This window comes from Lottia gigantea, assembly GCF_000327385.1.
Source record: "Lottia gigantea unplaced genomic scaffold LOTGIsca_17, whole genome shotgun sequence".
Classification (NCBI taxonomy): domain Eukaryota; kingdom Metazoa; phylum Mollusca; class Gastropoda; family Lottiidae; genus Lottia; species Lottia gigantea.
Window position 1 is genome coordinate 3,340,672 of NW_008708133.1, and position 16,843 is coordinate 3,357,514.

General features: G+C 35.9%; 1 protein-coding gene across 1 annotated transcript; it reads right to left on the bottom strand.

The window, feature by feature from the left end:
• Positions 1–3,729: 3,729 nt before the first annotated feature.
• On the bottom strand, positions 3,730–3,930 carry LOTGIDRAFT_113597 (hypothetical protein; the record flags this gene model as incomplete). Its single annotated transcript, XM_009051784.1, has 1 exon — positions 3,730–3,930. A coding segment is annotated over one exon (201 nt), but the record flags the coding sequence as incomplete, so codon positions are not given.
• Positions 3,931–16,843: the final 12,913 nt, after the last annotated feature.

Below are 16,843 nucleotides of genomic sequence, written 5' to 3' on the forward strand. Positions count from 1 at the left end.
CTTGTAGTAGTAATAGTAGATCATTTTAACTGGTCCATTGGCTGTAGCAAGGTATTTTGACTGGCTCACTGATTGTACCGGGTCATTATTACTGGACCATTGATAGGAATATTCTTTTGCGACCACTTGCTGAACGCAGGCTTTTGATACTGGCCCACAGGTAGTATCAGATTATTGATATTGGACTCCTGGTAGTACCAGGTTTCTTGGGTCATTTGTGGTTCAGGGGTATGCTTATTGGATGACTAAGTATCACTGTGTTGTTACTGGGCTAGATGTAGTGCTAGACTACCAGTGCCAGGGCAATGTTACTTGATCACAGGTAAGATCTAAGTATTGTAAATGTAGAACTAGTCAATTGTTATTAATCCACTGGTAGTACTAAGCTATTGTTACTGGGCCACTGATAGTACTAGGCTTTGTTACTGGACCACTGGTAGTACTAGGCTATTGTTACTGGTATTGTTTTGATCCACAGGTAGTCCTAAGCTATTGTTACTGGGCCACTGATAAGCTATTGTTACTGGGCCACTGGTAATATTACGCAATTGTTACTGAGCCACTGATAATACTAGGCTATTGTGTTTGGGTCACTTGTTGCACCAGGCTATTGCTACTGGTATTGTTACTAGGTCACTGATAGTACTATGCTATTGTTATTGGGCCACTGATAGTACTAGGCTATTATTACTGGGCCACTGGTAGTATTAGGCTATTGTTAGAGGGCCACTGTTAGTACTAGGCTATTATTACTGGGCCACTGGTAGTACTAGGCTATTGTTACTGGGCCATTGGTAGTACTAGACTATAGTTACTGGGCCAATGATAGTACTAGGCTATATTTACTAGGCTATTGTTACTGGGCCATTAATAGTACTACGCTATTGTTACTGGGCCACTGTTAGTACTAGGCTTTTGGTTGTGGGCCACTGTCAGTACTAGGCTATTGTTTGTGGGCCACTGTTAGTACTAGGCTATTGTTAGTGGGCCACTGTTAGTACTAGGCTATTGTTAGTGGGCCACTGATAGTATTAGGATATTGTTAGTGGGCCACTGGTAGTACTAGGATATTATTACTGGGCCACTGGAAGTACTGGGCTATTGTTAGTGGGCCATTGGTAGTGCTAGGCTATTATTACTAGGCCACTGGTAGTACTAGGCTATCATTACTGGGCCACTGGTGGTACTAGGCTATTGTAACTGGGCCACTGATAGTACTAGGCTATAGTTACTGCGCCAATGATAGTACTAGTCTATTGTTACTGGGCCACTGGTAGTACAAGGCTTTCAATTATTCGTCCACTGGTAGTACTAGGTTATTGTTTGTGGGCCACGAGCAGTACTAGCCTATTATTACTGGGCCATTGGTAGTACTAGGCTATTGTAACTGGGCCACTGGTAGTACTAGGCTATAATTACTGGGCCATTGGTAGTACTAGGCTATTGTAACTGGGCCACTGATTGTACTAGGCTATTATTACTGGGCCACTGGTAGTACTAGGCTATTTTTAGAGGGCCACTGTTAGCACTAGGGCCACTGGTGGTACTAGGCTATTGTAACTGGGCCACTGATAGTACTAGGCTATAGTTACTAGGCTATTGCTACTGGGCTATTGATAGCACTATGCTATTGTTACTGGGCCATCGGTAGTACTAGTATAAAGTTACTAGGCTATTTTAACTATGCCGCTGTTAGTACTAGGCTATTATTACTGGGCCACTAGTAGTACTAGGCTATTATCACTAGGCCACTGATAGTACTAGGCTATTGTAACTGGGCCATTGGTAGTACTAGGCTATTGTAACTGGGCCACTGGTAGTACAATATAATTACTGGGCCATTGGTAGTACTAGGCTATTGTTAGAGGGCCACTGTTAATACTAGGCTATTATTACTGGGCCACTGGTAGTACTAGGCTATTGTTACTGGGCCATTGGTAGTACGAGACTATAGTTACTGGGCCAATGATAGTACTAGGCTATAGTTATTAGGCTATTGTTACTGGGCCATTAATAGTACTAAGCTATTGTTACTGGGCCACTGTTAGTACTAGGCTATTGTTTGTGGGCCACTGTTAGTACTAGGCTATTGTTAGTGGGCCACTGATAATACTAGGATATTATTACTGGGCCACTGGTAGTACTAGGCTATTGTTATTGGGCCACTGGTAGTACTAGGCTATTGTTAGTGGGCCATCGGTAGTGCTAGGCTATTATTACTAGGCCACTGGTAGTACTAGGCTATTATTACTGGGCCACTGGTGCTACTAGGCTATTGTAACTGGGCCACTGATAGTACTAGGCTATAGTTACTGCGCCAATGATAGTACTAGTCTATTGTTACTGGGCCACTGGTAGTACAAGGCTATCAATTATTCGTCCACTGGTAGTGCTAGGTTATTGTTTGTGGGCCACGAGCAGTACTAGCCTATTATTACTGGACCATTGGTAGTACTAGGCTATTGTAACTGGGCCACTGATAGTACTAGGCTATTGTTACTGGGCCACTGGTAGTACTAGGCTATTGTTAGAGGACCACTGTTAGTACTAGTCTATTATTACTGGGCCACTGGTGGTACTAGGCTATTGTAACCGGGCCACTGGTACTAGGCTATAGTTACTAGGCTATTGTTACTGGGCCATTAATAGTACTAGGCTATTGTTACTAAGTCACTGGTAGTACTAGGCTATTGTTACTGCGCCATTGATAGAATTGGCTATTGTTACTGGATTACTGGGGTAGTGCTAGGCTTGTATTACTAGTGCTAGGCTGTTGTTAGTAGGCCACTAGTAGTACTGGGCTATTGTTACCCCTGTAGTCTCAGATTATTATAATTGGACAATAGGTTAATGCTACTAGGCAACCTATGGTAGGGCCTACAGATTATTGATATTGGTTTGGATTGGAAGGTTACTGTGTCACATGAGACTGTCCCGTCGATTATGTCTTGCAATTGCAAAAATTAGTTATTGTTATTTTACCACTGACAAAAAGGTTCAACAACGGGCCCTTTAATTCAACAATAGGCCTATTCTGTTGGCATTTTGGTTTTGGGGCGACTGTTCTGAATTTTATCAGAGACGAAGTGAAGGGTGCCTTAGTTCCTGGGATTGTACTACACCAATAAACTACAAGCTTCCAATCTTCAATATTTATTTTCAAATATGGATTTTCGTATTGCAGAAATTAGTAATTTAGTAGTTTAATATAGTCAACTGAAAATATAAATGAAAATTTTCGTTAACAATTGAGTTTAGGCTTAGGCCTAGGTTTACAAAGCAAATTAATTAAATTTACATACATACATAATAGACTAGAATATTAGCAAATCTACTCACTCTAATAGTGGGAACTTTAAATGGGCTAATAATTAGCTTGGTCGCCTTATTTTAAAGGTTTATCGGAATCATGCACGTTTGTTCACGCACACCATTGCAACTTTTTTCTGTTTCCGGAATTCCCCAAGTCACATGTTTTAGAATGAATTGATTGGCTAAATTTTACACTGTCACTATTTATAACTAACGACGTCAGACATGACGTAATATAATAAAAATACTGGGAAACACCGACTTTCTGTCAGTTACTAAACAATAAGCTAATATAATTATAGGCTTACATAATTAATTTCTAAAATAATAAGCAAATGTTCTGAACACTCCGGACCCAATGACAAAATTCCGTAAAATTTTGAGTCATGACACACGAATAAATACATTTGCACATCTCTAAGCACTAGTAAGTTCCTCATTAGTGGCAATTAGACATAACTTGTGAATAGGTCGGTCATATAGTCCTACAGGAGTTTTGATTTGAACTTTACGAACTTTTCCGTCCGATCCTGGATACACTTGTTTGATCAAAGCCATTTTCCATTTTCCCCTTTTCCTATTAGGATCTATTTCGAGAACAAGGTCTCCTATTCCAAGATTATCTCTTGATTTATGCCATTTGTTTCGTGAAAGGAGGGTAGATGGAAAATACTTTAACCAACAATGCCAAAATTCAGATATTCGTGCTTGTGAGCTACGAATTAAGTTTCTTGGATTAACACGATCTTCATCTTTAGGCTGTGGTGGTACTATAATTGATCCATACAGCAAATCGTTGGGGGAAACTGGAGGATCTTCAAATATTTCACTTGAAGCAGGATAACGCGGTCTAGAATTTATTAGAAATGTTATTTCCGCTAGAATTGTGTGCTACTGTTCTTCAGTGTATTCGCGTGATTTACACGTAGCATTAAAGGCTTGTCTTACGGACTTGATTAGATTCTCAACTACACCGTTCATGTGGGATGCCCGTGGGATATTCCATTCCCTGTTAAACTTCAAATCGCGAGAATAGTTTTGAGTTATCACATTTCTGACACTGTTTAAATCCCAATTTTCCATAATTTCACGTAAATAAGATTGAGCACCCACAAAATTGGTTCCTTGATCAGACCACACACACTTAGCTTGACCCCTCAGGCATGAAAATCTCCTATAAGCCATGAGGAATGAATCCGAACTTTTATCAGACACCAATTCCAAATGTATAGCGCGTGACGTCATGCAAGTGAATATTATCACGTTTCCTTTAATGTTTTCCTTCCTAATTTTATAAACACTGGACCGAACATATCGAGAGCTGTATTGTAAAAGGCTGGGAGTCCAGCAGCAACTCTGAGTTCTGGGATTTGACCCATTAACTGTTCCACTGGCTTTTTCCTTAATTTTCTGCAAGGAATACAATTTTTTGTTAACGACTTAGCAGTATTCCTTAAACCTAATATCCAAAATTGTCTTTTGGCTTCTGCGATTAACCTCTCATATCCACAGTGTCCACGTTTTTCGTGCAAGTGTTCTAGGATTACATTCACAAATTGATGATTTTTCGGTAATATTATTGGATTTCTTTGATCTTTAGGCAGAGTTCGAACTTGTTCCAATCTTCCGTGGGCTCGAATAATACCATTTCCATCCCGTTGAAGTGTAATTCCTTGAACATCAGTAGATTTAGGTAGATCACATTGTGTCCATTTGAATAACACATTTTGAGAATGGTCTAATTCAGACACGGTAAAAGGTCCTTTTTCGAAATTTCTCTTCGCGATATACTTTGCAAATCTAATTAAATGGCACATATATGTACGAAGTTTTATGAAACTAGATGTTTTATCTAAAAGTTTACTCAACATGTTATTTTCATTTACTGGATCATTTTGGACAGCAGTTTGAGTTGATGTAACATTATTTCTTGCGACTTTATCCAGCTTTTTGGGTGGCTTATACTCAATTGAAACTTGAGGTGTTTCGTCTGTTTTACACTGTATTTTAATCTCGAAATTTGGCCATTCCGATTCCGGTAACTTAAGAAAACTTGGACCATCCAGCCACTCTGAGAGTTGATTGACTGATATTCGACGAGTTAAAGCGTCAGCCTGATTGTACTCAGACATTACGTATCTAAAGAGTTTGACATCGATTGACTCCTGGATTTCTGCGACTCTTGCAGAAACAAAGGGACGGAAAGTTTGCGGTGGTGATTTAATCCATTTTAAAACGGTTGCAGAGTCACACCATAGATATACTGGAAAGTTTTTAGCGTCAACAAATATCAATGATCTTAAAACACATTCATACATTCTGGTCAGCAATAAACATCCTAACATTTCCAGTCTTGGAATGGATTTTTTCTACAATGGTGCAACGAGTGCTTTAGTTAAAATTGGTATACACATAAAGTCTCCATTTTCGAGAGTCCAACGTAACATTATTATGGCACCATAGGCCATTTCGCCACCGTCGCAAAAACCGTGTATTTCAGGAGTTCCTATGGCGTTGCTTGGTTTCAATTGTCGTTTTAGAGTTACTTGGAGGAGTTCATTCATAAGCTGAACATTGTTGAACCATTTGGTTTGTAAGTCATCTGGAAGGATTTCGTCCCAGTTGTAACCTTGTGCCCACAAATTTTGCATATCGATTCGAAATTTGATTGTTACTGCTGATACAATTCCTATCGGATCCCAAACTTGGGCTAACGATGCAAGGCATTTACGTTTATTAAAGGGTCCAATAACTTCAGTAAGAGAATCCTTTCTGAATGAAAATGTATCAAATTGTTTGTTCCATCGGTGTCCAAGAATGCTTGTTTCCACACCTGATGTGTCTTGATCTACTTGTTCATTATTAGAATACCAACATTTTATTTTAAAGTGTCCTTCACTTAGAATTGAGTCAATGTCACTTATAACATTATTAGCTTCAACTTGTGAGGGTTTAGAGCCAGCTATATCGTCGACATAAGTCCTATTTAACAGTTCTTTTGCTGCTTCTGGGTAAGTTGACAAAGACATATTGGCTAAAATATGAATGGCATTTGATGCAATAGATGGTGCTGGCTTATCACCGAAACTTAGCCGTATCCATTGGTATATAGATGGTTGATGGCTTGGATTAGATCTCCATAGAAATCTATGATACTTCTGATCTTCGGGGTGAACTAAAATCTGGTTAAACATTTTTTGAATGTCTCCACAATAAGCAACATTATCCCATCTCCAAGCTATTAAAACTTCTAGTAAGTTATTTATTAAATAAGGTCCCTTTTCCAGCCTGTCGTTTAAAGACAGTCCATCACATCCTTTAGCACTGGAATCAAACACAAGTCGTACCTCAGTTGTTACCTGGGGTGAAGACTACTTGCATAGGAAGATAAAATTCCGGTTTAGCGTGATCTACATCGCTCGGATTGAGTTTGTTTACAAATCCAAAATCCACTAATTTGTTTATTTCGACATCCACGATATTCAATTTATTTCTTTTGATTAGAGATTTTTCAGTAGATATCATCCGTTTGTACACTAGATCATAATTACTGGTTTGAGGTGGACCAATACTTTTCCAGGGCATTTTGATTTCAATTCTTCAATTTTGTTGATTCGCTCAAAAGTTTGATGAAACGGTTTTCTTTAAGCAAGTCTTCGCTACACACACAGTATTGAGTTGGTTTAATACCCAACTGGTCCTGGTACAATAACTGTTTTATGTCGTTGTCTGTTTTGACTTGCGTAAAGTCTTCAATAATTGCAGATTTCATAAAATGATTTAAATTCAGTTTTACTGTCAATAGTGCCTAACAAGTACCAACCGAAAATGTTTTTCTTCGCAATTGGTTGTCCACTTTCTCCAACTTTCATCGCAAGATCTACAAACGCATCGGAGAATTCAGTGCCTATGAGAATGTCAATTTTACCTCCATCTAGATACAGTTTATCAATTAATGGTTTTAAGGGACTAAATTTTTCTAACGATTTTACAGAAACCTTCTTTGGATCACTGCAAGGCTGGTGCACCACGAACACTTTGAAACTTTTCTCGACTAACGGATCATCGATAGGTGATACTGTAATAGGAAACGTTTCTGAAAGTTCTATTTTCCGTTCTCCTCCAGCAAGGAGCATATTCAAGTTAATTTCCTCGCCGTGTAGTCCGAGCCTCTGTGCAAAATCTTTTCGAATTAAACAAACATCTGATCCAGAATCTTCAAACACCAATGCCTCCCTTTTATCACCATTTACATCGTTGACGTTGATAAGCTGTACAGGGCATTGGGCTGACACAAAGCTGACATTTTTATTCACAGACAAAGACTGATTGTTACTATTTAATCTTGATGAATTTGTACCCGAAAAGGGCTTAGCATCGGAATTCAAATAAGATTTATCACAGGCAATTATACTTTCACATTTATCTGTATGATGACCTTTGAAGCACTTTCGGCATCTCCGTTCTTTTCGAACTGTTTTCCATCGCTCAGGAATTCCTTTTGTTTTAAATTTTGGACAATTTAATAAGTTGTGTTTTTCTGAGCATTCTAATGGACAGTAGTTTTCGGCCTCATTTGTCTTTAAAGTAGCAGTGGAAGAATGTTTATAAGAATTGGGTTTATTGGAATATTTATTAAAATAAGTATTAGTGTTATTACTCTTTGTAAAATAGTTTGTATCTACACGAATAGTAGCCATGAAATCAAGCCAGTCAGCCAGAGTTTCTGATGTCTCTTCTTGGCCTTTTAGATTCACATGACACCTAAAACTTTCAAGTGTTTCTCTATCCTTCTTTCGCCGAAGTTTATCCAAAATTACCTCACACGTTGTTTCCTGTGCTTTATCAATGTCTTCAAATTGTTGTATCAATTCACGAATAATGGAAGAAAACTCTGATAATGATTCTGAATTGTTCGATTTGAGACGGAACTTATCCAGGTTATTGTAAATTTCAGCTATTAATTTTTGATTATTTACGAATTCTCTGTCTAAGAGAGCCCATGCTCTACTGATGTCTGAACATGTTTCTATTTTTCGCCTCCATCTATTTCCTGGATCTTTTATGGCACTACGTAATCTTAATAAGTGTTTAGAGTCGTCTTGGTTATTTTGTATCATTGCCTCTGAAAAATGCTTCTTAAACGTGGCATAAGTCATTCTTCTACCATCCCATGTTGGACAGGGTAACCTTTCTAATTCAGACCTTGGTGGATGTTTTGGGGTTAAAGCTTTGACGGCTTCTGTAGCTGCAGCAGCAGCTGTTGCTCCAGCAGTCCTCTTGATTTCCTGCATTTTAATTACCACGTTTTGGTCATCTGGAATGTGGGCTCCTTGAAAGGACTTTAGGGCATGATTATATCTCTCAGACATTTGTGTTACAGTAGCACGGAATTTATCACGATTTGTTTTAAGCTTATGTAATTCGGCTTCATTTTCTTCAGAGTCAGTTCGGCTTATTACCACCTGAGAGTATTTATTATAAAGATTTTTAAAGACCTTATTTTCTTCTTGAATATCTTCATAAACTTGAGTAAGATCGGCAATCAAAGAGTCTCTTTGCAACAGAGCATCAAAATCTTCAAATAGGTCTTGTAACCGTACTGATGAAGCATGATATTGGGCTTTCATTTCGTCGAATTTCTTTGCCGCCATTTTGTTTGTTTACCTTCGTCTTCTATATTAGATTGACTGTTCTGAATTTTATCAGAGACGAAGTGAAGGGTGCCCTAGTTCCTGGGATTGTACTACACCAATAAACTACAAGCTTCCAATCTTCAATATTTATTTTCAAATATGGATTTTCGTATTGCAGAAATTAGTAATTTAGTAGTTTAATATAGTCAACTGAAAATATAAATGAAAATCTTCGTTAACAATTGAGTTTAGGCTTAGGCCTAGGTTTACAAAGCAAATTAATTAAATTTACATACATACATAATAGACTAGAATATTAGCAAATCTACTCACTCTAATAGTGGGAACTTTAAATGGGCTAATAATTAGCTTGGTCGCCTTATTTTAAAGGTTTATCGGAATCATGCACGTTTGTTCACGCACACCATTGCAACTTTTTTCTGTTTCCGGAATTCCCCAAGTCACATGTTTTAGAATGAATTGATTGGCTAAATTTTACACTGTCACTATTTATAACTAACGACGTCAGACATGACGTAATATAATAAAAATACTGGGAAACACCGACTTTCTGTCAGTTACTAAACAATAAGCTAATATAATTATAGGCTTACATAATTAATTTCTAAAATAATAAGCAAATGTTCTGAACATTGACCATTAAGCGAATGGAAATGAAGAAAACTTTATAGTTTCTACTTTTATTGACAATTTTTGTGACCTTATCAATATATGATGGTAAAACTTCAAGAAAGTTTGCGTCAAAATGTTCTTTGGGGTTTTACATAGTGTTTTCCATAGGCACTATTTAGATAAATGGAAGTGGAATAATATATTTTATGGTGATTCGACTTGAATAAATATAACTCAATGTTCCCGCCAGTTAAGTCTCGATTACGTAAGTCTCGATAACATTCCTAAAACTGTATAGTGGGCCAAATAAAAAATTTAGTACCGTATCAATCACTTTAAAGTGAAGCGTAAGCATCCATCAAAGGCCATTTGTTTAGTTTTAAGAAAACATCCTTTTCAGCTTTTGTCTAAATAAGAATTTTATAATTTTAGGCCTAAAAATACAAAACATTTTAGTCTTTATGTCATTTTTCCTAAGAAATGCGCCCATTATAAAAAAAGAAGATATGGACCTTATGAGGAGGACATAGTGTACCATGTTCAATAAAGTTGTTATCTTATCTTTATTAGGCTGCATTATTTCTACTAGCTATATAGCAGAATTAGCTGTATATGCATGTAACAATAAGCCGACTTGTATCTGAAATTTTAATTAGAGTCTAAACATTCAAGACTATTAGTGTTGCGGAGATATTATGAAGATACCAACATTATTATCATCAGCTTGTTTGTCAATTAATAATGATTTCAAGATCGACATTCAAGTTACCGAAACTGACAGTAGTTTGGTAAGTTCCATTATTAATTGTTATTAGTATAGTAAACAACCAATTTGTTATGAAATTATCATAATACGACTAAGGATATCTCATATTTCAACTTTTTTTTCAGATGAATTACAGCTAGTCTGGAAATGTGAGAGCAATACTGTTGCTCTTTGAAGATGTACCACAGTCAGCCATCACTGAACAAGAGTGATAGAATTTAAGGATATATGAAGATATGAAGTACCGGTACTGACAATTATGCACAATACCTTACCCGTTGACAGCAATCCAGATTAGTTGCATTATCACAATGATCAAGGTATTTTTTCTTCATCTTATACCTTGACTGCAATGGCCCACTTTTTTTTATTTCACTGAAGTTTGTGAATGCAGCAATTTGATTGGACTGTACGATCGCTAATACAGCCAATCTGGGCCCTCGACAAGAGAAACTGTCAATAGTAATTATTATGAAATAGAGGGCTCTCTAATTGGCATACAATCCAATCAAATTGTTGACCGTGATACAAGAAAGAGAAAGTGGTATATTGCAGTCAAGGTAAAAGACCAATTGTGAAGATTGATTAGTTGTTGAATAGATTATTGTTATAATGTCTGTTGAGTAATGGATTTTATCTAAATGATGATATTGATGTATAGAGTAACATAGAGTTGGCATTTGTCAATTATCAAATTTTATATTTTGAAATAGATCATAAAAGCAGAGTTAAAACTTTATGTTATAAAGAAAATCCTACCGTTATAAAAACTTTCTAAGCAAGAGTTTCCAAATTTTTATTGTTTATTTGGTTTATTAATTCATCATTGTCATGTTTGTTATAAATGGAATTCTCATTGGATTTATTATTTGATAAACTGAACAAAAAACAAAATTTAATTTTAAAGTGCTATTTGTCAAATAGTAAAATATTATACTTATTCACAACTGAAGATGATATTAAATATTAAGAAGAGAAATCTGTTTTTATTAGATAATTATAATTATAATAATAATTGCCTGTCAATATTCATAAATCTTCATACTACCTAGCCCATGTTTAAATCATCATCTAACACTACCTTAAAGTAATGTTGACAGGTTTATTTTTCAAATGGTCAAGGATATGTACAAAATCTGGATTGTAGAATGTTACTTTTAAAGGTATTGTAAAGAATGATATCCTACAGCAGGTTTCATCATAATATATATCAAGGTTTACGTGATGTATATTGTACTGAGTCTATTGTCATGTCGTGTGTCTTAAAATATAACTTGCAATAAATGATATCTTAAAAAGATCTTGTAACTTGAAAATGTCAGGAGGTTTTCTGATGAAGGCTAAAGAAAGCAAGTAGCACACAATCTGCAAAGGCATTTATCGTTCTTTAGATGTGGATAACCCAAGTACAATGATATCAAATCAATAGACCCACTTGGTATGAAGACAGCATATATAGTTGAAGTTTTGTTGATATTACCCTCTAGATATATTTGAAAATTTAGATTCTGAAGCACTTGTATTATCACCTGGTCGCATTATCTGAAGCCATTTCAAGTCAATCAGAAATATGAGGAAAATGACTATTCGTATTCATTATTGATAAGCATAAAGCGCTGAAAGCATTATTATCTCCAGTGGATGTACAAGGTGAGCATCTTAATCACCGTTAAAGTCTGAAACAGTAGACTTGTCCCAACTTCGTATTTTACTTTTTCCTAAAATGAAGACGAGTTCGTACCGACGAGACATGATCTAAAAGTAGATATGTCTCAACGTCGCTTTGGACACAAGGAAACCGTAGTTTCTTGAGAATGAGATGACATGCTTTCAAAAAGGCGCCCAAGAATATGAAGAGAACCCGTAGTTCATACCATACAAACAACTTTTTGTTCCCATGGGAATGTAAATAATTGAAAAGTGCATTCTATTCCCTTTGGCCGCGGATTATTTTCAACGCAATTTTTTGCAGGATGAAGAGAACTCACTTAATATGCTAGGATACGGATGCCAACTTAAAACATGAGAGACACATTCTTTCGATTTAACGTATTTCCATGCATTGTACGCAAGATAGAGATCAAACCGTGTGTAATCTATCACATATGAGCAATGTTTCCCCCAGAAATTCAAAAGAAGCACAATCAACCAATTTGGTCATTTTTCCATGCATTGTACGCAAGATAGAGATCAAACCTTGTGTTTTCTATCACATTTGAACATAGTCTCCCCCAGAATGTCCCATATATTCAAAAGAAGCATGTTTCCATGCATTGTAACCCTGTGTCTCCTACCACACTTGAGCATAGTTTTTCCAAGAATGTGAAATGCATACAAAGAGTGCACATTTTACTAATTTGGTTTTGTTTCCACAGACCCGGTATTGTACGCACGATGGTGAAAATCCCTTTCTAAACTACAGCATCTATGGAATGCCATATAGGCCCAAAAAGAAAATGGGCATCGATTGATTTATTTTTATATACTTATGTATATTAAATATGCACAAAGATTGTTATACATTTTTGTTCTTTTTCGTTTTTGAGATGTAGAGTATGTAGGGATGTATAGGGTATAAACAGAGACAATGTAATGTTTTCTTATTTGAATTTGTTCGAGGCATTATGAATCGCGCGCAATATATTACCTCATTCTGACGACAGAAAACCACATCCATGCCAAGATCATTTCTCTACCGCATGTCAAATATGGCAAGAGCTAGAACAGACTTTCGTTCTGAAATTAAACTATGACCAATTTACACGGTTTTAAGTCTTACCATCAGTTTTTTCGTGGAAGTGTGGACACTTCGTGATTTATTTATGTGATGTCGTTCATCCAACGAGTAAAATAAAATTCATACTTTAGTCTCAGAAATGGGATTTTTTCAGCTAAGCCAATCAGTAATAGTGTTCACAACTCACCGTCGAAATTTGTGCTTTCAAATCCATGTGTGTCCAGAATTATTCGTGTTTGGACGTTAAAAAGACGAGTCGCCTTTCCTTGAGACACAGCCATATATAGAAAAGACATCTATAGAAATTGGAAAAGAAATTCCTAGTTTGGGATATTTTTGAAGGAATTATGCGATCTTCGTACATATCCAGTACAGAACTCAAATCAACCCCCAAAATGTCGCGACTGTCATTTCAGAATAGGTAAGAGATACATTCTCTACAGATTGGCTTTTATTTGCTCAATTTCTTGAAATTGAAGGGGCAGAATTAAAAAGTACCCTTGGCAAGGCATCTCAGCCTTAGATATGACCTCCAATCATATTGACCACTCTGTAGTATTTTAGTAGATATTTCTTCACCCAATTACTATTAAGTGAATAAAATAGACTGTGTCATTATGATAATAAGCAGTTTCTAAACCCAAATACTAAAACTACATGAGTACAGATAGATAGATTTTTATCAATGATAATAAAAAATATATATAGACATTTTGAATAAAGTTGCATCATTTTATCTTTCAATCTAAAGCGCAATGCACACAACTGACTTTTGTCTGTGAAACATTGTTTCGTGTGTGTTAGCACAAAACTTTTTTTTTGTTTCAAGAAACATTTGTTTGAAAATCAAACTTGTTTGAATTCTGAACAAATGCTTCGAGTCTGTTGTGTGCATTGAATAAAAACATTTTTTCGAAATATATTTTGTCCTCAACCAATCAACATAATTATATCTCATCACATGAAATAAAATATATTTAAATCTTGAGGTCATGTGAAAAAGCGACATATGCAATGTAAAATGTAAATGACCCCCCTCCAAATTGACAATCCCTCAAAATCATCTGTCCCTATCATTTAATCCCTTTCATTAATAAATGGGTAAAATGGCCTTCATTTTCAGCACATAGCCTTAAACAATATTATTTCAACTTAGTCTTCATGTTAATTAGCTCTCTGTTTGCATCAAGTGTAATTCATGCCATTCATCCATGATTTTGTAATTTTGGTTTACTATTATCTTCTGACAGGTAGCATTCATAATACCTTTCAAATAACAGTAAATATACTTACTTTCATGTGGTGATAGTAACAATCATAGTTCTACTTCTTGTAGGGAAGGTCTAACCTGAAAAAAACACAATATAGATTTTAGAATTGTAAATTAGCACAAGCTAAACAAAAACTAAGGAATATGTGAAATGAAAATATGTAAGTATGTAAAGATCCATCATCTTCAGCTCATATTGAATGCAATATTTAGTAATTGCAAATGTAGAAATGAAATGAATGGAGTTTAACGTCCTACTTTTCTGCACCATGTGGGCTAATAAACACCATGCAGGGTGCAATGAGGGAAATTTTGCCAGGAAGGCGGCATTAGCCTGCTCTTTTTCGATTTTCGGTCAAGGGATCTTTAACGTCCACAGCCTGTAGCACACGGGGCCTCGGTTTATTGTCGCATCCGAAAGACTAGACGCTCTTTCCATGTCAGCCCTCAAATGTAGAGGTGGCAATTAATTTATTAGTACTAATGAGCTCAACCTTTCCTGTGATTCCTGAATTAATATTTATCTGTCCTCTCACATACATAAAATTCAACTTCTCTTACTGCTAGAGAATCTTCAAAGTTGAATATTATATATGTGAGAGTCTAGCATATCAATGGTCTTAACAAAATGACTTCTAATCAAAAGTTTAATGATGGGCTTGATATGTGACCTCTTACTAAAATTCTCAAGCTGGTCAGGATCAAAATTAAAGATCTGAGAATGAGGCACAGGTCTGTATCAGAATTGGCACTCTACAATTAACACTGTTACTGACCAGTGAACTTCTCCGTCTATAATGAACTTAGTATTGAATTTTTCATCTCATTTTACAAATATTCAAAATAAAATTTGCAAGTGTACTTATAGAGGTATATCTCCTGTCTTAGAATTTCCTTGGTTCCAAAGAAATATAAGGTTCATATGAAATAAACACAATTATTTTTTTCCCCAAATATTTCCTGCAAGACATTTCGGACTGAAATTGCTCTTTGTAAAACATATTTCTGAATAATCATTTTTTAAATGTCTGGCAGTTTCTTCAACCCACATGCAATATAAGATTCTCAGTCATATTTTTAAATTGATATTTTAATTCATAAGATTTAGTGATAAAATTCAATTGTGTAAACATTGCAGACAGATTTGAAGGAGTTTTGGCAGCTAAGGGAGTTCAGGTTTCCCCTTGTCAGTAATTCAGCAATTTGAAACGACCAAAATCTGAACCACAGTTTTTTGTACGTATGAAATAAGCCAGTTCAGAACTAAGCTTATAAATGCACATTTGCAAAAAGCTTAATTCGTACTTTTGTCTTTAAATAAACAATGTTAATTTACTAAGACGGTTTATGGAAAAGGATACAACAGGTTTACTATTAATAGTACTCAGATACATTTACAATTGTCAGACTCATGATATACTCTTTGAACTGAACATTCTTACTTGCTTTCCATAATGTTCTAAGAGATAAATGGATTAACTGTAAATGTAGTGAACCCTTCGCGTAATATCCTCTTCCATCCCAAGACAGTTGGGAATGTGCATGTTGCACATGCGCATGTATAATGCCGAACTGGCTTATTTGAATGTATTTTGGGCCCTTTGCTAGATTTACTTCAAGATCAAGTGAGACAGCCCAGATCTAATTTCATGCAAATTAGAATTCATTCGCATAAGACGATAAATTGAGGCAACATGTTCTACTAGATGTTAATCACTAGGCCTAGATGTAGCCTTAAGGTAGGCCAACTTCCCAAAAACTATAAGTAGCCCTTCCATTGAGTCATTGAAGATCATGATTACAAAAATGCTTCAGATTACACTATGCTCGGTGTGCTCATCTCCATAAGCTCCAATTGAAGCTAAAGAGTGGTACTTAAAGTATTTTATAACTCTATTCAAATTTGACATTATCTAAAAAAAAGTTCCAATTCTCAAAACATTTCGGATTAAATCGCTAATAATAGTAGCCGCAGGCCTAAATAATCTTATGCAAAAAGTCCTTATTATAGATCTAGGCCTAAATATTATTATCTTAAAGTTTAAAGAGCCAATATTAAAAATGCTTTACCTTGGTCGGCATTCTCTTGTGAACATTCCACGTAAATAATCTCACCAATCGGCAATATAATCATAGGCAGAACATAATTCTCCATTTTCGAGTTGATGACCTTTACAGAAACAGGTCAAAAATAAGTTCGGTACCGGTAAAAATATTTTACAAAATCGTACCTAAGTCACATCGCCCAATTTATTACACGATCTAAATCATTTATTTTATATTTTATAATATTGTAAATTTCAATACAATATAAGTAACAATGTACCCCCGAGGCCTAGCAACAATAGCGTGGTATAACCAGTGGCCCATGATTAAATGCCTGGTAAAGCCAGTGGTCCAGAAAAAGTAGGCCTCTAGAGCTTTGTAAAACCACTGAGTCAGTAGGCCTAACACCAGCCTAGCGGCCTAGCGAAAGCCTGGTAGAACCA